At 48.8% G+C, this 20,741-nt stretch overlaps 1 protein-coding gene and 1 long non-coding RNA gene across 12 annotated transcripts in view; one reads left to right on the plus strand and one right to left on the minus strand.

Moving 5' to 3' along the window:
• The window catches only part of LOC111772081 (coiled-coil domain-containing protein 93-like), a 123,631-nt gene extending 103,418 nt beyond the window's left edge, over nucleotides 1-20,213 (plus strand). For 9 of the 11 annotated variants that reach the window (XM_070240725.1, XM_070240731.1, XM_070240728.1 and 6 more), the window contains 8 exons: nucleotides 40-93; nucleotides 1,611-1,673; nucleotides 3,970-4,078; nucleotides 7,371-7,453; nucleotides 9,536-9,573; nucleotides 10,983-11,067; nucleotides 15,096-15,209; nucleotides 19,808-20,213. In XM_070240725.1, the coding sequence (XP_070096826.1) occupies nucleotides 40-93; nucleotides 1,611-1,673; nucleotides 3,970-4,078; nucleotides 7,371-7,453; nucleotides 9,536-9,573; nucleotides 10,983-11,067; nucleotides 15,096-15,209; nucleotides 19,808-19,861 (600 nt within the window). In that variant the 3' untranslated portion in view covers nucleotides 19,862-20,213. Of the gene's footprint in view, nucleotides 1-39; nucleotides 94-1,610; nucleotides 1,674-3,969; nucleotides 4,079-7,370; nucleotides 7,454-9,535; nucleotides 9,574-10,982; nucleotides 11,068-15,043; nucleotides 15,210-19,807 lie in introns of all 11 variants that reach the window. The other 2 variants (XR_011428173.1, XR_011428174.1) reach the window with 1 other exon arrangement.
• On the minus strand, nucleotides 10,306-11,824 carry LOC138918626 (uncharacterized). The gene is made up of 3 exons (XR_011428176.1): nucleotides 11,611-11,824; nucleotides 10,962-11,519; nucleotides 10,306-10,467 (listed from the first exon to the last, which is right to left on the minus strand). It is a non-coding gene; the product is annotated as an uncharacterized lncRNA (long non-coding RNA).
• Nucleotides 20,214-20,741: the final 528 nt, after the last annotated feature.

Raw genomic sequence — 20,741 nt, forward strand, 5'->3', positions numbered from 1 at the left:
TTTCTCAGAAAAAGTGTTTGTGACTTTTCATCATTTCAGACCCTCTCCAGGGGAGAGCCGCACGGTGCCCTGACCCCTGTGATGACTCATAACGTAAGTACCTGCCCGTTCTCAGGACTGCCACTGTCCTCTGTGGGGAGTGGTGGCCAGCTTTGCACTCTCCTGTGATGGTTTTCTTATGCCTACTTTAATATCTCTACAACTCCCTCCTCAGCTGCAGGCTCTTACTGCATTGCTCCATTTTACACCCCTGGCCCCTCAGATGGGGGCAGGATCTCCCCAGGGATGGCCCCAAAAGTCACCATTCCACTGGGTTTTTCCCCAGCACCTGTGTGCGCATCTGTCTTCATCTGGCATCTCACTGAGAAGGGGTGAGCCCCGCACTGACCACACGTGCTGGTCACAACCTGTAGGCTCTGAGAGGCGGGGGTGGTGCAGAGGTAGAGACTCCTGTCTCTATGGTATCACGTTCCAGGGGCAGCAAACTGGAAAGGGCACGAGAGTAAGTGTTTTCAGCTTATGGGCCAACTCGGCTGTGGTCGTCACAGTCAGTACATACATAGAAGGACCCGGCTGTGTTCCAGTGAAACTGTATTTACAGAAATAGGCAGAGAGGCAAATTTGGCCCAAGGACTATAGGGTTTAGCTCATGGGCCACAGTTTGCTGACCCCTGTTCTAGGTTCAACCAGTGCTCCCAGCACTCCAGCACTCCAACAACCTCCAGGAGAAAAAAGTAGAAAAGGAAGATGGAGAGGAAAAGAGAAACAGGAAAGCCTTTAGATGTTTGCCTCCTTTAGGGTTCCTCTTCCCTTCGTGCCCTCACACGCTCCTAGAGAGTGAGCTCCAGGACTCCTACAGTGAAGTCTGTTGGGGTTTGCCTGCACTGAGCCCTGTGGAGGAGACTGTGTTTTGTGTGTGTGTATGTGTGTGTGTGTGTTGGGAGAGGGGCAGCTCTGACCGTTATTGTAGGTTGCTCTAACACAACAAGCCATCCAGCCATATCTCTTGCCTCACGGGATTCAGTGAGGTGCTAGTTTCTCTCTTTTAATTCAGTGCTGTCCAAAAGAATTTTGTGCAGTGGTGGAAATGTTCTGTATCTGGACCTTCCAATACAGTGACCACTCCCTACATGTGGCTACTGAGCACTTGAAATATGGCTGGTGCAACTGAGAAACTGATTTTTTTAAATTTTAGTTAATGTAAATTTAAATAGCCACGTGTGGCTAGTGGCTATCATATTGGACAGTGCAGCTCTAAATAGAAACGTGAAAAGCAAACCAGCATCGTCTCCAAACACAGAGGCATAAGGCAACACATCCTTTAATAATTGGCTCCTCAGTTATTAGGGGAGGAGAGGAGGGTGGGGGTTTGGGGATATTTCACTCAAGAATGCTGGGTTCAGCCTGGATCCCAGAAGAAGGAAGAGTTATGAAAGGGTGTTGAGGGTCTCACATGACAGAACCCAGACCCTAGACTCAGCCAGTTGAGAAAAGATATTTGAGGCCTCAGGACGGTGGGGATATGATAAAAAACATTCAGCTTCAAAAGACTTCATCAAAGAATGAAAGTTTCCTATTCCCAGGTAATTGTGTCCTTTTCCAATTTTTAGGAAGACCTAGACAGACGGTATAATATGGAGAAAGAGAAACTTTACAAGATCCGTTTACTACAGGTGAGTAAAAACAAGAGCTGAAAAAGTACATCAATACATCTGACGAGGTATGAATGTCCTGTAGCAGAACTGGAAAGTCTCCGTTTCTAAGAGCTGGAGAGGCTGCACTGAGGCTGCTGTTGGCTGGTCTTCTCTCTGGAGTGCTGCGCAGCGGTTTAAGGGGGTGATGACACCTCACACTGAAATGTTACTTTCACGAGCATCTCGTTTGATTTGATGCTCACCCCAGTAGGTATTAGCCTCATTTTCTGTATGAAGAAATTAATTCAAATCCTTTAAATACTTGTCCACAGTCAAGCAATGGTAAGTGTCAGAGGCAGAATTCAAGTTCTAATGTTCTTACCTAGTACTTTTCCTCTAAGATTAAGTGCCCATTTTAGCTGTCTTAGTTGGAAACCTTAGGGGATTGTGAGAAGCCCAGCAAATATAGAGGACGTAGGTCTTAAAGTTGGCTCTAAAGCTAAATTTACAGGAAGTCAGAATTACATTGGAAAATCCCTCACGTTGCCTGGATCTGGCTCGTGGAAGCTCACAAGCTGGGAGTGACTTTGTGTTGCACTTTGTCCTGGGTCTTCTTTCTGTTCTCCAGGAAGGGAAGGCCCGGTTCTCGTGGGAATGGCCAAAGGGCTGTGGGGGCAAGGAGACCCTGTTTCTCCTGTCTCTGGCTTTTGCTTGCTTTGCTGAGCTGTTTGGTTAAATTCAGATGAGTCAAATTTGTCTTTGACACAAGGACACCGTCCTAATCTTTAAAGAGACACAGAATTAAATAAAATCAGGACAGTATAGCTGCAACTTGGAAGCTCTTTGACTGTGTGCTTACGGTGTAGTCAGTGCTGCATTAGGTCCCAGGAATAGTAAGTGAGATGGCTCATCTTCTGGGAGCTGCTGGCTATTTGAGAACCAAGATACGTCCATATACATCAAAACAAACTGCATAGGGCCGCTTCAGACTGGCTGGAGGGAAGCTGCTGTCAAACCACAGGCCTGCGGAGGCCCTGAGCCAGGGTAGGGTCAGCAGGGGTGGACGGAAATGAACTGGCAGGGGAGAGATTGAGAAGCTGTATCTGATGGAACTTAGCATCATTTGGGTGAGAGAAAAAGAGGAGTCAAGGAGGGTGCTGGAATTTCTGTGTCATTCATTGAGAAAAAGCGTAGAGGAGAAAGAATAGGGCTCACAGGGTGGGAGTATGACTAGGAGTGTTAATGAGATCTGTTTGGGGCTTTTTAAAGTTGGGGTACTTGACCAGGTGAAGATGTCCAAGAAGTGCTTGGGTGTTGGGTCTGATGTCAGAATAGTCTGGGCGGAGATTTGGGTGTCCGCACTGTGGAGGTGATAACTGAGGCTGTGAAAATGTAGGTTGAGAAGAGGCTCTGGGACTAGCCCCTGTGTAAGGACAGGCAGAAAAAAGGAGGAATCCACCAGTGAGGGTGAGACCCAGCGGGCAGCTGGAGGCATGGAGAAAACAGGAGCCCAAGTCTCCTGGAACTGAGCAGAGGGCTCAGTGGAGTGAATGGTAAATGTTGCTGAAAGTCAGGAAAGCTAGAAGCTGAGAATTACCTGTTAGATGACTCCCAGAACAGGTAGGTCTGTGCTGACCTTGGCAAGAGCAGTGGCAGTGGGTTCAGGATGACAGGGGGTTGGGGGGTAGAGGCGCTGAGGGCATATGGCTCAGGGAGTTGCGCTGTTAAAGAGAGGAAAAGAGGCTGGTAGCTGAAAGGTGGTCAGGGTTTAAGGAAGGGCTTTTATAAGGAGTGAGGGACTTGAATATATTGAAATGCTGGTGAGAAGGATAGACCCCAGTTCATGGTAGGAAGAAAATGCTGCATGGGTATTTTAGGAGTAAATTGTAGGAGCTTTTCAACAGGCTAAGGAATTTGGAATTGATAAGGAGGCAGTGGGTGGCATGAGTTCCTTGCCATATGGAAGCATTCCTTTTGTTGCCCATTCCCCACCTGGTGTTAGTGGAATCAGCTACTCAAGAGTCCTTTGGGGTCTGGTGGGCCAGCTGGGGGCTCTGTCCACAAAGCCCTTCCCATTCAGAATCTTCTTTCCTGATTCATTAATGTGATGCCTTCTGTGGTTCCAGTTCACAGCCAGCCCTTCTCCATGTATTGCAAAGTGGAGAGTCAGTCAGAATCTGAGATGGGGTCTCAGGCCAACAGCAGAGTTTTGTGCCTGCATTCCAGGATGTGTGGTTCTGCTCAGGTGGGGAAGGGGGGCAGTACTTTGGCTCCCCAGAAAACATGTAAGGCCTTGTACCAAATGGTGTTGTCTCCCCCTTCCTTTTGCATTTAGGCTCGAAGAAATCGAGAAATAGCAATTTTGCATCGCAAGATTGATGAAGTGCCCAGCCGAGCCGAGCTAATACAGTATCAGAAGAGATTTATTGAACTCTACCGCCAGAGTAGGTGCATCGACCGCAAACCAGCTCTTGAGGCTGGTCCTCAGAGGGACACGAAGCGAGGGGCCCTGTCCCACCTTAGCGTGGTGGAGAATGCATTGTCACTCAGTCCACAAAAGCTACCACCAGAAAGGCTCCATTTCGTCGTCAGGCCACTCGTTCCACATAGCCCACTGGCAGGTGACCCATAGTCCGGGAAGTCGCACCGTGGGGCCCTCACAGCCCTCCCAGTGGACAGACTGTGCACACTCATTGAGCCCTTGGAGTAATGTTCTGAACCAGCCCTCATCCTGGCCAGCCATTTGGCTTCACTGAGCTCCCCATCCACTTTCCAACTTCACATGGAATATGGTGACCCTAGCATCTCTAGATCAGGCCTCACTTGCCATTCTCCTCCACAGACCTCCTTTCTGATGTGGCCCTTGCCTTCAACAGCATCACGTTTACTCAGTAATCTGGGACTGAGTCTTCCTCAGCCTGAATCATTGACCGCGTCTTGTCATGCTCAGAGTGCCCTCAAAGCCGTCATGGCCTTTCTGTTCTCACTGCTTCTGCCATATCTGCTCTTGCTTCCATCAGGGCTCGGCTGAATGACCGTGAGCTGGTCTACAGCCCCTTCTCTGAGTCCTTCATCCACCCATCTGACTGTGTTACTTCTCTCTCTGCTGACACATCTTCAGGACTGAAAAAGGCCTCTTTCCTTATTATGCCCAGGGTCCTCCCTGGTCTTGGGTGGCTTGCCTAGAGGCCCCCTTTCCTGCTGTAAACCCACACTCTGGCCTCACCCATCCACACACTGCTGCTGAGCACACCATGCACTTTGACATCTGAGGCCTTGACTCCCCGTCTTGCCTGTGCTTAGCAACCCTTTGTCAGACAAATTCCTTCAAGACCCAGCTCAGGTATCCTCTGTGAGCAGGTCCTGGACCATCACCCCGTCCTCTGGGCCCCCACTCTTGCCTGTCCCCTGGATACCTCAGACTCAACAGGCACAAAGCTGAATTCAGCCCCCCCACCCCATTTCTCCTCTGGGTCACTGGGATCACTGCCTGGCCACACGGGACCCCCCTTAGTCTTCTCTGGCTCATGCTGCTCTGCCAGCTCTGTTTCTGAGTAAGAGTCAAGTCCGTTTCTTCTGGACTACTGCTGCAGCCTCCTCTCACCACTGCCAGAGACTCACCCCTTCTGTGTACTCTTGCCCGAGAGACGGTCCTCAAACAAATGATCACTTTACACTGTTGCTTTGAAAGCTTTAATATTTAATAGTTCCTCATAACTTGGTGGATAATCTTCAGAATCCTAAGTACACTGATCAGAGTCCTGCCTCATCTGGGCCTGCTGCCCCGGCTGCCTCCCTCTGTAGTCCCTCATGAGGGCATCTGGATCCCAGCCTGTGAGCTGGTCCCAAGTCCACGGTGCCGGTGCCCTGCAGTTCCTACATGGCAAAGGCCAACTCTTCTTCCAAAGCCTCTCAGATTTTGCCTTGAAATCTTGACCTCTCAAGCATCCTTCCAGGTTCAAGCTAGAGCACTGTCCTTTCTGGAGTCCAGAATCGTGCCTCCTTCGCATGTCTTTCCCTGCCATCCTGAGGTTTCATACAGTCCTCATATTTGGTTCAAATGAGCAGGGGCAGCTATCAAAAACGGCAGTTTCTCAGCAGAAAATAGTTTCTGCCTTAAGTTAAGTCTTTCCCTTTACTTTCCTACCCCTGCCCACGTTAAAGCTTTTAAAATAATAAATGATAGTACCTTGCATCTATATATTTCACGGAGTAAATTTCACACATTAGAGTCATTTTGCTGGGACATTTTTACACCAGACGTTTTCAAGCAGTTGCACCAAAATATCTATCTTTTTCTTTCTTTTTTGTTTTTTAATCATCAAATATCTGTAAACTCCACCTAGTCCTTGAGCTTGATAGGATAAGGGTGACAGACACATTCCTGGGCCATAAAGCTACAAGTTGACTGGTTTATTTACGGCATTGATTTCCAACTTTGGCTACACATTATAATCACCTAGGTCCCACCTCCAGAAAATCTCATTTAATTGGTCATAAGACTTTAAAAACTCCCTAGGTGATTCTGTTTTACAACCAGGATTGAGTACCACTGACCAAAGCTCTTAGCAATAATACTACTTTATATTGAGTAGTTACTGAAGTGATTTCCATACAAATTAGACATTTTGATGTTGAGAATGTTTTTAACTATTGCATCAAAATACTTATATCAGATTATTAACTTCTGTTACCAAATATGTACGGCAAATATCCCCAACTCCCGCTTGTCTTTGAGCTGCACAGCTCCAGAGGAACCTACGTTCAGGGAGCAAGAGCCACTGGGAAACCAGACCCCACTGTATTCTTGACCAGAGCCTGGTAACCATTAGGCACTGGGATCTGTAGCTATGGCTAAACTGGAGTGCTCAGTTTGGGCTCCAAGCCTGAGAGTGGACCCAGGTCTTGGGATTTTATCTCCCTCTGGGCAGCTGTATATTATGGGACCTCAGAGCAGTGAGGAAGTCACGTAGGCTCAGAACCACATGGGGGCTGCCCATCCGCCCAGCCACAAAGCAGAGGGATGCGTTTGGATAGGAGCCCATCACCCCAGGGACGGCGTTCCCTCGTAAATGTGGCACACAAACAGTGCTAGGATTTGGCTCTTTGCTCGTAAGTCATTCTTCTGTAGGGAAGAGTGAGGAAGGGGAGGGGGGACAGAGACACAAAGTAATTTTATAGGTAAAGATGTTGGGAACCTGGTAATAAGACCCCATTCCTCACGTGCTCACGGGTGGGAAGAGAATTCACATTATTAGGCACATCTTCTGCCCTTGGGTGGACATGTCATTTGTCCAGTAGATATTTTGGAGGGGCTGCCATATAGGCCTGTGCTAAGCACGGGGATTGCAAAATTGAGCAGGCTGGGGCTCCTGCTCTGAGGGACATGGGAAGGGAGGAAGCCACACAACAGGAAGAGCGGCATGGCAGCTTACTCCCCACTGCCACCTTCCACCCAGGACACCTCGCCTGAAGGACGCTGAGAAACCGCCTGCCCCACACACCGACAGGGAAGTTCCACCAGCCCCTCGTGGCTGGGCCAGTCATGACGGCCACGTACCCTCAGCCTGTGCCAGCTCTGCCCCAGCTTGTGCCCTGTGGGGCCTCCACCGAGACAGCCGAGTGAGCGCTGCCCTGATAGGGCCGAGTCCTGCCCTGTGTCTCAGGGAGGGGAGGGTGTTTAGGGTCATGTTGATACGTTTCCTTATCCATGTGCCAATTTCCTTGTGTTTACAGTTTCGGCAGTGCACAAGGAAACCAAGCAGTTCTTCACTTTATATAACACCCTGGACGATAAAAAGGTCTATTTGGAAAAAGAGGTAAGAGCCTTTATAGAAAGAAAACAATCCGACGTGCGGCTGCCAGTGCTGTTGACCCCGGGAAGCTCAGATGAGCTTGGTGTCTGGGACGCGTTCCATTTAAGTGGAAGGAGCGCCCGCTGTGTGCCCGCTGCTGGGATACAGAGTCAGAGCGCAGGGTGCCCGGGAGCTCACACTACACGGGCTGAAGGGAGACTGGCGGACAGCGGTTTGATGCTGCGAGGGAGAAATGCCGTCATGAAAAGAAACAGTGGAGGCTGGAGCGCTGCCTGTGGAGGGGGCCCTGGAGTTGGGGAAACTTTACTTTGAGTTTTAAAGAAAGGGAGGAACCAGCTAGATAAAATGGGATTGTGGGCCGTTAGAGTTTACGTGGGGAAAATAGCTGTTTTATCCTCTGTCAGTGGCAGACAGAGGCATGAATTAAAAAGACTGTAAAATTCAAAGCAGGGCTGAACGGCGTTCCTGTGGGCACTGACAGCCCCTCCATATTGCTCTGACTCAGTCAGCTTAAGTCCATTCATGATTCAGGTCTCCCTCAGGTTGGACCACAAATGATGGGGCAGGGTGTGCAGTTGATTTCAAGAAAACAATAGTCCTGTGTTTACGGTGGTGGCACCGTGCAGCGGAGCGAGCATGAGCTTTGGAGTCAGACGGACTTGGGTTTTAGTCTGGCCCTATTTTCCTCACCTGTGAAAGGGAGATAACATCTGCCTCACATGGTTATGATGGAGGTAAAGGAGAAAATGACTCTGATGTTTCTTGCACGTGGGGGTTCTCAGTACGTATTAGTCCCTGCCTACCCCTTCACCTGGGGTTGACGGAGATTGTTTTCCTTTGATCTTCGCCCTGCAACCTGCACTGTTTACCACTTTAGTAAGAGCAATAATACAGATGTAGCTTTCCCTGAACCCAAATGGAAGCATCTGTAATTCCTTTCACCTTTATTGCCTCTTGTCAGTCAAACCAGATGAATCTCTCTCCTCCCAGAGGGCACTCCTTGAAAGGAGGGGTTGAGTTTTGTTTTTCTCTGTATCCAGGGCCTTAACACATTGATGGGCACATAACAGGCATTTGATAAATGTTTGAACAGGTGAGGTGAGTGCATTTGGTGGGATTTACGTCCAGCCTGTGGGACGGCTCTGCTACACACCCTGTCCTTGGGGTTTTCCTACATGGCACGGGGAAGACTTGCCACCCCTAACTTAGGGGGCCATGCCCTTCTGAGAAAGCTTTGAACCCCGTTGACCAGGCGTCCTCAACAGTGCTTGAAGTTGTTGCCTCCTTTTAAAAACTCGGAGTGTGCAGACGGCTGAGGGCTTTTTCATTCTAAGCCGTATTAACACAGTTAGAACTTTGCATTTTATTCCAAATCCATGTATGTGATACTTTAGCTTTCAAACATCCCTGTGGAGTCAAAGACAAGAATATCATTTCAATGTTACACACTGTGAACCTGAGGCCCACGTATAGTAAAGGCTTGGTCCTGAGCTCACAAGTTGAGTTAGTGACACAGCCAGAAAAAGGACCTAGGTTTCTAGACCCCAGTCTCAGAGCCTTGCCCTGGACTGTGCCACTGGGGCAGATAGAGGGTCCTACTTTGTGGGCTATGGCAGTTTCCATGGGAATGGGGACCTTGAATCATGCCTTCCCATGGAGGCTCTCAAATCCACCCAGCAGCTGGCCACATTGGCAAAAAGATCTGTGGGAAAGAATAGGATGGGCACAGTGTTCTCGCTCTCCACCCCAGCTGACCCTCCACTAAGCTGATAGCCTGGAAATAAAGTGCAGTGTTTGGCAAGATGGAAAGGGCTGTCATGGCAGCAGCCCAGAGCCCTAATTTTAGCGTCTTCCCACCTGGGTCTTAGGTCCCTTCAAGGAGCCCTGTTCCTACATTCCCTGGGCAATACTGTGGGGCTAAGAACCCGTTGTTCTTTTTTCTCATGTTACTTTCGTCTATACAAACAAGGTATGTTCCTTTCAGAAGCAGGCTCCAGAGACGAGACAACCTTCCAGTGGTGGAGGTGGCACAAGGACCTTTCAGCCTTTTGCTTATCGTTTTTTGTTTTTTTCTTTATTCCTCAGATTAGCCTGCTGAACTCAATTCACGAGAACTTCTCACAGTAAGTGCTGTTGGTCCTGCTCCCTGTCACTACCTCGGTGCCCTGTACTTGGTATTCAGCTCACTGTCACATTGCGGTGGTGTGGCTGAGTAATACAGGGCTCGGCATGGGGTTCTCACACTTCCACCCCTCCTGCAGCATGCAAACATGTCTTGCTTTACATGGTCATGAATTCTTGCAAAAACACAGTGATATTAGAGTGAATTTTGAAAACACCAAGGGAATATCTTAGGGAAAAAAGTTAACTTTCAAATAACTTGCCTCTACCTAACTAGCGTGATCTCTTCCTGTATTCCTTTTGTCTTGCTGAGATCAGATTAACAGCATTTGTTCTTGAGCGCTAGAGATGCTTTAATATTTAGATGATGAAATTATATAATTCTTAAAATTTTGTGGTAGATTTTGTTTTTAAGTTAATAGGCATCCTCCAAACTACTTTATTCAGATATGAATTTTTTCTCCCAAAGTTGGATGGCAAGGCCCAGCTGTCCCCAAATCATCGCAACCCTCCAGCTTGCGGTTGGCCGACCTGCCATCCGGGCAGCCCCACGGCGTGCTCTCTGTGTTGCAGGCTTCCTTTCCTTCCAGCACAGGGTCTTTGCTGTCCCCTGGCAGGTGACCAGCAACTAAGATCTTGATGGATTACAAACTCTAGATTTTAAGCTTCATTTCTAATTAAGAGCAAACAAAAATCCCAGAGCCCCCGAGAAGATTCAATTAGTGACTTACAACCTGTGACATTTCTAAAAATGGCGGCTTCATCTTTATTTCCTGATAATTGAGAGAGGCTGCAGTTTGAGTGTTACTATGGTGAGTTCTGCCCGTCAGCCCATCCTTTGGAAGAACTCTCACTCTTTGTATCCGTGTGCTCCGATCCTTCTGGCGTCATTCCCCCTGAAGAACGGGAGGTGAAGGGAAGGGTTTTAGGACATCAGGGAATCCACTTGTTTAACTGCTGCTTCTCGAAACAGGACTAGGTTTTCCCAGCCTGCTTTTAGGAAAATCTGAGAATATGCCTTCCAATCTTAAGGAGTGCCTTCAAATCCTCAGATTTTTAGAAACTAAATGGAATTCATTTCTTAAGCAGTACCTGCCATCTTTCACAGTGAAAGATACTTTTGTTAGTTTTAGTCACATTTTATTTTACTGTAAGAAAATACAGATTAGTTAAGAAAATTGTAGGGAGAATGAAAAAAAAAAAGATTCACATTCATTTACAAAACCAGGCTAATTTTCATGCCTTCCTCAGTTTGGGATCCCTAACTGCCTGGGATCCCAGGGTCCATGGTGCCTTGCAAAGGCCTGGCTGCCACTTGGGGCATGACCTGGGTATGGGGCTCACTCCTTGGTGCCACCCCCTTTCTGAGAATCCTCTGTGCTGGTCTTACCTTTGCTGGTCTTTCTTTCAGAGCCATGGCCTCCCCTGCTGCCCGGGACCAGTTTTTGCGTCAGATGGAACAGATCGTAGAAGGAATTAAGCAAAGTAGAATGAAGGTCAGACGGCTTCTTTTCTCTCCTGCAGCCTGGGTTTTGTGGTGGTGATGGAGAAGGCCCTGCAAAAAGCAGGCCTCTTCTGGTTGTTGTGGGAACGTGCTCTCAGTCCTGAAGACACATCCTCAGTGTCTGCAGAGGGGCCCCGCCATGCCTCTGAGCCTGCAGTGGGCAGGGCTAGCTCCAGGCGCTGCCCGCCCTGGGGGTTCAAAGGCTGCTCTTAGCAATAACCCCCATGGATCGAACACCTGTGTGCCAAGCATGGCGCTAATCCTCCTCAAAGCCCTGTTCAGTGGGGAGTGGTACTCCCGTTTCACAGGTGAGGAAACCCACTTCACCAGCAGGCTTCCTCTCTTGCCCAGAATCCCTTCCTCGCTGGATCTTTGGTTCGTGATATTCTGCCATTAGAGATTCATTTGTTAGATCTTCAGAGCCTTTTAGTTTTCAGGAACCCCCTATAAAAAATGCAAATAATTGCTGAACCAAATTCTGCTAAAGTGAGAGGATATTGAACCTAAGAAGTCAGAAGAGAAAAGAGGAACTGACCAGGGGTGTGGGAGTTCCAGAGAAGCTTTCAAGAGAACCATTCAGTCTGGGGCAGCATGGGATTTTCTTTGCTTTGCGGCTCTGCACGTGGGCCGTCTGGTCTGCAGTAAAGTAGACTTGCTGACTGTCTGGAAGCCAGACACACAGCGCAGTTTCCTGCTACCAAAGTCAGTGAACCTTCTCTAATTCCTCCAGATGTCTGTTGCTGTGGGTCCTGTTTAAAAAACATATTACACCAGATTGGTCCTCAGGTATGGCAGTAAAACCTCCTGGTCTTAGGGCATCTTCTCGCACTATCTGGGAGCAAAGTGGTCCAGGGAGTGATGTCAAAATGTAACATGTGGAAGGAAGGATTGCCTGTGGGACCTGTCATCATAGTACCTGCTCACAAAGACACACATTCAAGCTGCCTGTGAGCTCCTCTCACAAGAGATGAACTAAGGGCAGACTCTCTCCACCTCCCTTTCCCTGTAGAAAATATTGATCTCCCCATTAATGACTTCAATAAAATGAGGCCAAAGGAGCCCAAAAAAATGGATCACTGGTGACAAGATTATTCAGCAACAAAATGAGAGCAACCTGAGGCAGCACTTGTTGTGTGCACATACACTTACCCGAGACAGGACAGGCTCTCTTGCAGAGCGAGTGAGTCCCTTCTCTGTGACCTGGGGCATGAGGCAGGTGGAGGCCAGAGAACTGGGCTGACGCAAGCCTGTAGCAGCCCTTTCCACCCCTGCGTGCTCCTCCCCGGGGAGCTGCTCTTGCTCCCAGTGAAGAACCACAGCAATTTATTGGGGTTTTTTCATTTGGCTGCCCCTTCCTGTTTACTGGGAGATGACTCCTGGGGGAAAAATAGGCCTGAGCCTTCATTCTGTCTGTTCTCTCCCAGGCTTCCTGCTGGCAGCACCTCAGTGCTGGCAGTGAAGGAGGCTGCCGCTGTGGCCGCCTCACCCGCCAGGTGGTGGCCCCTAGAAGGATGGTCAGGACCCGGGGCGCAGAGGGCTGTCTTTCTTGTGTCTGTGTTGTTAGTGGCTAACAGAGCTCCTGGCCCATGCTGGGCACTCGAACTGTTTGTTGAACAAGTGAACTCATTCACTTGACTCCAAATCAGTTCTCAGAGGGTTCCATGCAGGGTCTGAATATTGGCTGGCACCCTGAGTGGAGCAAGTCTGTCTGCTTTGCAGAGCAGCTCTCATTGGTGTGGATGTCTTTCGTTCGTTTGAAAAAAACCATAGCCTTCCCTGTCTCGGTGGCCTGATGGGTCCTGCTCAGTGCAGATGTGGCAGGGGAGTCTATGTCCCCCCAGAGCACAGATTTCTTCAGAACCGGCAGATTCAGGGCGTACACACAATAGACCAGCAGTGGCTACGAGTGGTAGAATAGGTGTCCGTGGTCCGTGGAAGGCTTCCTGAGTAAAGAGGGACTCACACACTAGTAGGCATTTTGACCTCACCCAGAGGAGGTAAGGTCTCTGGGTCTTTGGAGTACTGAGAGCGAGTGCTCGGTCAAAGAATCTGGAGTTCCTGACCTCGAGTGCAAAGGGGTGATCCAGTAAGCAAGGAGTAGGAGCAGTGTGAGTGGGTGAGGGGATGCTGAGAACAGTGTGAAAATGGAACTCAGACCTGAGAGTCTGCTCCTGACTCTGAGGGTGAGAGGTCTCTTACCACTTCTTACCACATGCTTTCTAGGATGGCAAATGTCCAGATGAAACACTGTCTTTATTGAGTAGCTACTGTGAACCAAATGATGTATCATTCCCTTAACACGTAATGTCGTATACTCTTCACAATGAAACCTGTGATATAGGTGATATTATCCTTATTTTACAGCTAAGTCACCTGTTCTTCAGAAAGGTTAGCTAACCTGTCCAAGGATACAGTGAGTAGCAGAGCTAGGATTTGACACCACGCCTTTCTGGCCTCAACTTTATGCCCTTTCCAGGTTCCCACCCTACCTCCCAAAGTAGGTCCTGGATACATTTGAATTAAAGTGCATTTGTTTGCTTATATCACTAGGATATAGTCAGTCATGGCCAGATTTTCTGCTAGAGTACAGAGCAGACAGGAAAGTCCTGGAATCGACCTGCCTGGTCTGCTAAATATGAGATAGGGACCTAGCTTCGAGGGTCCCCCAGCACAGCAGAGAAAGTATCTGACAGCTTTGGGAATGGAGGTCCAAGAAGGAACAGCAGTGGGTGTTGTGGCAGGAACATGAGCGGTGATAGAGAGGCATTCGGGCAGCATCTGGAAGTCGGCCATGAGGGAGCAGGGCTAGCTGCTGAACCAGGGCTCTGAGTGTAGGAGAGCCCTGGCTGAGTCCCCAGAGGGGACTGCCCCCTTCTGGAAGACCTGGGCACAAGGCAGGTTTCCAAACTCCAGACCCAGGCATGGGTGTGCAGCAGGTGGCCGTCTCTAGAGCTGTGGAAAGAGGAGAGCACAGAGTCTCAGAACGAGTTATCAGTGGACTTAGGAGCTGGGCACACGGTCAGGATTGGACCAGGGAAATAAAGTACAAGCCACTGCCACCTCTGCCCAAATGTCACCTCCTCAGAAAGCCCTCCCTGGCCAGCCTGTCTGAAGAGGCCATGCACCCACCCTCCTCTCCGTCCCTTAACCTTGTTCATTTTCTTCACAGTCCTGATCACTGCTTGGAATTTGCCTGTGGAGTTCTCTGTGTGGTACTTGGTTAGTGTCAGTTCTCTAGAACGTGTGCTCCGTGAGAGCAGTGACATCACCTTATCACCACTGCATTTAGTGCTCAAGATGTCCACTCACTCAATATTTGTTGAATGACTAAGCTTTTAGGGACCTTAGGAAAATCTCTTTAATCAAAGACTGGCCTTTATTTATGAGATCAAAATCCTGGAAATAACCTAAATCGTCCACCAATAGAAAGATGAGTAAGTAGGCAGTGATGGTTAGGAATAGTGTATGGTTTTTTGAGCTATAATTGTAGACAGTTTATAATAGCATTGAAATACTTATGCTCAATAAAAAGAGGATAATTTTGTAGTTTGATCTCAGTTGTTTAAATCAGAGTTGCTCAGTGTAGCATTTGGACCAGATACTTCCTGCTGTGGGGCTGTCCTGAGCGCTGTAGGGCTTTAGCAGCAGCCCTGCCTCCTGCCAGTAGATGCCAGTAGCACCTCCCCACCCCAGCTTTGGCCATTAATCTGTCTCTAGAAATTCTGGGGGGAAATAGCCCCTAGTGGAGAACCACCAACCTGTTTTTTGTGAAATTGTTTGAGGTCAAAAAAAAAGTTTTTTTAATGGAACAGTTAAACGCCTAATGATAGAATTGCTAAATAAACTATAGAGCCTCTATGCAATATCACACAAATAAACCAACCTCAAAAATGATGCAAAGAAAGAAAGTACCGGAAGGAAGTCCACGAACGTGTTAGTAATTGTTGTCTTTTGGATGTTGCCAGCAGCCCTTCATCAGAACACGCCTCTCCATCACTGTTTCCCAAAATGTTCCCACAGACGGAAAAGAAGAAGCAAGAGAACAAAATGAGAAGGGACCAGCTGAGTGACCAGTACCTGGAGCTGCTAGAGAAGCAGAGGCTGTACTTCAAGACTGTGAAGGAGTTCAAGGAGGTGAGAGGAGGGTTGGGCCCGGCACGTGAGGCTGAGGCGAGATCTGTGTTCACCTCCAGAGGAGCCTTTCGAGACCAGAGCAGCTCCTGGTTCTCGCCTGGTCTGTAAAGGGAGATGGCAAGTCGGCAGTGTGAGCTGGCAGTTAAGTGTGGTTCTCAGCAGTTCAAGATCATGTTGTTCTGTGGCCCGTCTCAAGGCTCTGGTTGAATGTTCTGTGAGAAAGCGTCTTTATTTTCATTTTCCTAACGCTTAGTAGGCACCTTAAACTCACCAGCAAACTGGCTCCATCACCCACATCAAGGGCCGCCTGGAAAGAGCGCTTGTTCTGGATTCAGATCTAGAATTTCCCTCCCCGCATTCTTAGGCCGGGAGGGACCTCGAGAAGCTGGTGGGAAGAGACTGGACGTTGCGTATGGCAGGCTTGAGTCCCAGGCCCACCCTCAGCACTTACCCACCGTGCACTGGGGCTGTGGCCTACTCCCTCCAAGCCTCAGTTTCCTCACTGGTCGGTTCTGTTGGGTCAGATGAGGGATGGAAGCATCTAGCACTGTGTTTGGCACCTATAACACTCAAGTGAATTTTTTGTCACTGTCTTTTCTCTCTGCATTTGGGCAGGGTTACTGTCCATTGTTCCAGAGAGAAAAGTGTTTGCCCTTAAGAGAAAAGAGACTTCATTTGGTCGCTTGACAGGATCTCAGCAGCTTTATTTTCAGGAACTCTTTCCCCCTTTCTAACCTAAATCCATGTGGTTTTAATGAGTTTAGAGATTGCTGAAAATAGAGAGGAGCTAAAAGTAGGTTGTATCCTGGTGTTTAGTATACAGGATAAAAAGTATAATCGTTCCATACCAATAATTTTGTTCTCATTTATTCCTTCTTTCCTCTCTTCTTTCCTCCTTCTTTCCTTCTCTTTTCCTTCTCTTTTGTCTAATTGTAACTTTTGTTAGCCACAACTCACAGGCATTTCAAAATCTCTCATCCTTTCCACAAATGTCCCTCCAGCTCCTCCCACGCCCCTGGGGATGGATCAGGTTGTAGAACAGACCTGGTCCGTGTGTCAGGGAGCTTCCACTGTGGGGAGGGAGACAGATGATCAGCTGGGAGACAGCGAACCTAGGCAAGAAGTAGTAAGGGATGAGCAGGAGTTTCAGTCTTTGCCGTGGGTGCTAATGCAATGCAGGGGATGTCGTTGGCTGAGAAGGACTTGGCCATGGGCACAGCAGGAGGCTTCAGCCAGGAGCAGACAGGGACAGGGTCTGAGGCTGGGCAGCATGGAGAGCGAGCGGCGAGGTGCTCCGGGGCTGAGAGTTTGCGCTGACGTTTTTGAAAGGGCCAGTGAGTGAGCTGGCAGGGCACAAAGAAAGCCCCTCTCCTCCCCACCAGATCTCGCTCTTCCCCTTAACCCAAATAACTCACCAAGAGAAAAGGCCCAGAAGAGGTGAATTACTCTTCACATGTTGCTGGGACGCACCAGCCCTGCCCTTTTGACAGCAGAAACAGAAACGTAAGCAAATAAGTTGGGGAGGATAAGTGTAAGCTGTCAGAATCAAAGCAAAGCGAAGCGAAATGGAAAAGCTGGTTCTTGCAGTCCAGGCTCTCGGGGCAGAGGGTGCCCTCCAAAGGAAGCAGCTCCTTCTGCTGTGGTGGGCATCAGGATTTCTCGTTCCGCTGTCTCAGGCACAGGATCTCTCACATCAGAGACAGGCGGCTCCTTCAGAGCCAGCGAGACCCTGGACCAGTTCTTGTCTGAGCCTGTTGTCTTCAGAGCAACTCGGAAAAAAAGGGAGGGAGAATGTAATATGTTCTGCGGACAGCTATATATATTTCATTTAAAGGACTCACCTTTCTAAAATATAGCGTGTCCTCTTGTTTTTGATGTCAAATTGTATTTCCCTTTTAAAATAGTGGTGATAGTGTGTACTCCTTTTTTTTTTTAACATAGTACTTGGCAAAAATTTTGAATTAGCAACCACGTATCAGTGTTCCCAAATTTTAAACTTCTTTCCACAAGCTCCTCTGAGGTAACTCGGTCCCTCGTCGGGCCACCACCATTATTGAGGAGGAGGTGGCGATGGGGGCTGGCTTGCTGCTCCCCGGGCTCCACCCCATCCCTTCAGCCAGAGCAATTCTGCTCTTACATCTGCAGTTCCAGGTAAGATCTCGATTGTGGTAGAAAAACAGTTGGAAAGGGCAGCCCTTCATCCCAGGTGGAGTGGCCCCTCTCTTCTGCCTTCTCCACCTGCCTCCACCCACCTGCTTGGTGTTCTGCTCCCACGTTCTGAATTCTCACCACATCCTGGTCCCTAGCACTTGTGCTGGGCAATAATTATTCTTCATGCAGAACACAGCATCATTGTCCGAAACGTGGTCTTTGGCCACCTTAGTAGTTCGCTTTGTTGGGTTTGGTTTACTCCACATTAATTGAGCACCAGTGATGCCCCCTGGGCTCCATGTGGGCACTAAGACATGCCCTCATCCTGACTCCCAGCCTCCTCTGCTGTGAGTAGAGACATTGGGTTATCTTGGAACTTTCATTGGCTTGCTCACCCTGGGAGAGCGTGTGGATAACAAGTCTGCCAGGAAACAACACATCCTCTGAAGTCACCGTAACCACAGCATTACGTTAATCATTGTCTCTCACAGGGTCACCAAACCAAGATTTAAATTCTATTTAAATTCTAGCCAGCACTGCTGAGTGCAAACCATAACATTTTTATGAAGCTGGCTCTGGCTACATAATCTCGCGTGAGCTGAATTCACTGTGAGTGCTGTGTCTGACACAGAGTGGGCCCCATAGGGTCTTCAGCAGGAAAGAAATAGAGGCAAGGACACATTTTTCCTTTTGTTCTAGAAAGAAATGCCTGAAGGACTCTTCCTCTATTTGCTTTGAACAGACAGACAATATTGTTCTGTAGTCTCCCAAAAGGCTTCTCTAGTAGATTGCATGAATTTAATCAGTGTTCACACACACCAGGTGACAGCCCAGGATATCTTGACTGATGCACTCAAGCACCATCTCAGTGTGGTGTGATGTACAGAATTACCCCTGGTGGGCCTCTACTCTGGGGGGTTTGAATGCTTCTGACGTTTTTGCCTCATTTAAAAGGTGAGGTCGGTGACAACTGAAACTAATTTATTTATTCATTGTTTTATCATGGAAATTTAAAAAATACGCAGAAGTAGAGAAAGTAGTATAACGTCATAATAGTATGACTGCCTGTTCTTCTTCCATCTCCTCCCCTCCTCACTTCTTTTTGGCTGGAAGTTTTTCCCCCAAGAAAATCTCAATAACTCATTTTAAGAAGCAAAACCCTCTTCTTAACTTTTCTAATACAACAAATGTTACTCGACTTCACATTCTTTCTCTTCCCACCCCTAGGAAAAATTAACTGCCTCCCCTCCAAATACATGTGCTCAAACAGTGCCAGAGTGCCTTGCTTCTCACACTAATTTAGCCCACCCTCAGCTCAGGGCCTAGCTATTCCAGAGCTCTGAAGGGAAGATAAGTATAAACTATACAGTGAACTGGCACTTGTCTTAGTAAAACCAAGGTCGCTGTAGCTGGAAAGATCTAAGAGCCTCCAGAGAGGTGGGGTCCCTAACCGGGCTCAGGGAGATGGAAACGTTGACCTTGGGGCCTTGGATGCAGAGGTTCAAGGGTGAAAGAAGGTTTCTCTTCCATGCTAAGTGCATTTCCAGGGAAGCATGGCTGCTGGAGGCCTGGCCGCCCTGCCAAGCCCGGGCCCTCGGGCTTGACCTTTCCAGGCCCCTCCCATTATCATGTGCACCTCTCAGTGTAGACACAGCTCCTTGTGACGTGGCCCAGGGAAGAGGTGGAGATTGTTTGCTAGCAGATGGCGGTTTCCTGAGCTCCCAAGGCCGGTGGGAACAGGGGGACGGAGGATCCACGGTGAGCAGCTTTGGAAGATGTCTGCAGACGGGAATACACAGTGACGCAGAGGTGGCCTTGCACCACTCGACATCAGATTCCACACTCAGGATGGGGCAGTGACCTCCCTTCGTGACATTCCTCAGCACAGGCAGTAATAGATCTCATGCAGCTCCTTTTTAAGGGGACAGGTGCCCCTTGACACATTTCTCTCACCCTGTCTTCTGTGAGTTGCTTTCTTTCTTAAAGCTAGGATATTCTTAACTTTCACTCTGTCGGAGTAAGAACTTCTCTGCATACTCTGCTTGCTGTGTAAACCAGGGCTGCCTTTTGTCACTCCTTCGGCTTCTGTATCCGAGAGCCTTCTCCCCTTCCCCACTGTAGTGGTCCAAGATTGGCACCTAAGTGTCTGCTTTCTGCTTCTGACCTCTTGAGGATTTTGGAGGCTTCAGGACACCCTTCAGAATGACAGTGCCTGATCCTCTCACCCTGTTGTCAGTCTGACAGTTCAGAAGCCAGTGGTCGTTAGAGCTGTCTTGGCATTGAAGGTCAGCACGTTGCCAGGAAGTATCAGCCTGCTCATGGCAGCGTGCCAGGAGGCTGGCTTAGTGGGTCAGTGGGTGCCTCCCATGGGACTGGGGGAGGACAGTGAGACCATCTGGGCCTCATGTGGGTGCTCGTGTCATCACCTCCTCTCTGCTTCCCCCCAGGAGGGCCGCAGGAACGAGGTGCTGCTGTCCAAGGTGGGAGCCAAGGCCTCCTGAGAGCCCCTGACATCATCAGCGCACGGCCGGGGTTCTCTAAATGCCACTTACTGACAACAAGGCTGTGAAATGGTTCTGAACGCTGCATAGCGAGATGCGGGTGCAGTGATCTCAACACCCTGGACATGTTCTTGCTCCGATTTGCTTCCACGTCATCTCTGTATTGGTTGTCGTTGATGGAATCAGATGGTGTAGACATTGGGGCTTGGATAACACCCATCATCCTATGAAGAAATGGGGGCAATATTTGTTCTCTGTGTCAATTCAACTTTTATTTCTTCAGTAACATTGCACATATGAAGGTACCTGTATTTGTATGGACCCTCTGAATAAAGAAGAGTTCGTTTGTTCAGCAGATGTTAATTGAACAACCACTGGGAGGTAAGCACTGAGGGAGATGGAGAGAAGTATGAGACACAGACCCTGCACCCCAGACGCCTGGCATGTGTCCCAGGGTGCAGACATAGCCCACCTGACCCCAGAGCTTTGCCACCTGGGATTTTTTAGTAAACAAATGCTTTTAGCTGAGTGACCAGCCCATGTGAGTGTTGGTCACTTGGGCCCTTCATTGTCTGTGGTGCCTTTCATTCTTGGCTCCTCAAGATGCCGGCCAGCTGGCGAATGGTGTAGCAACTGGAATGAAAGCTCAGTACTGCAGTTGGTTTAATCTTTACACGCTACTCGTTGCTCAAGGTCATTTCACCCAAAAATGGAAACAGGGGCCTCGCATTGAGGACTCTTCAATAAGAATGACACCTTCTCATGCCCGATTTTTCATTTGAGTCACAGCCAACATGGGGAGGGACTTGTGCATCTCCCTCATTAAGAGCACGTTAAATGTGCCCTATGCTCTGGACAGGTCGTGGTCTAAGCAGAGATG

Source organism: Equus caballus, chromosome 18 (genome assembly GCF_041296265.1).
Source record: "Equus caballus isolate H_3958 breed thoroughbred chromosome 18, TB-T2T, whole genome shotgun sequence".
NCBI classification, from domain to species: domain Eukaryota; kingdom Metazoa; phylum Chordata; class Mammalia; order Perissodactyla; family Equidae; genus Equus; species Equus caballus.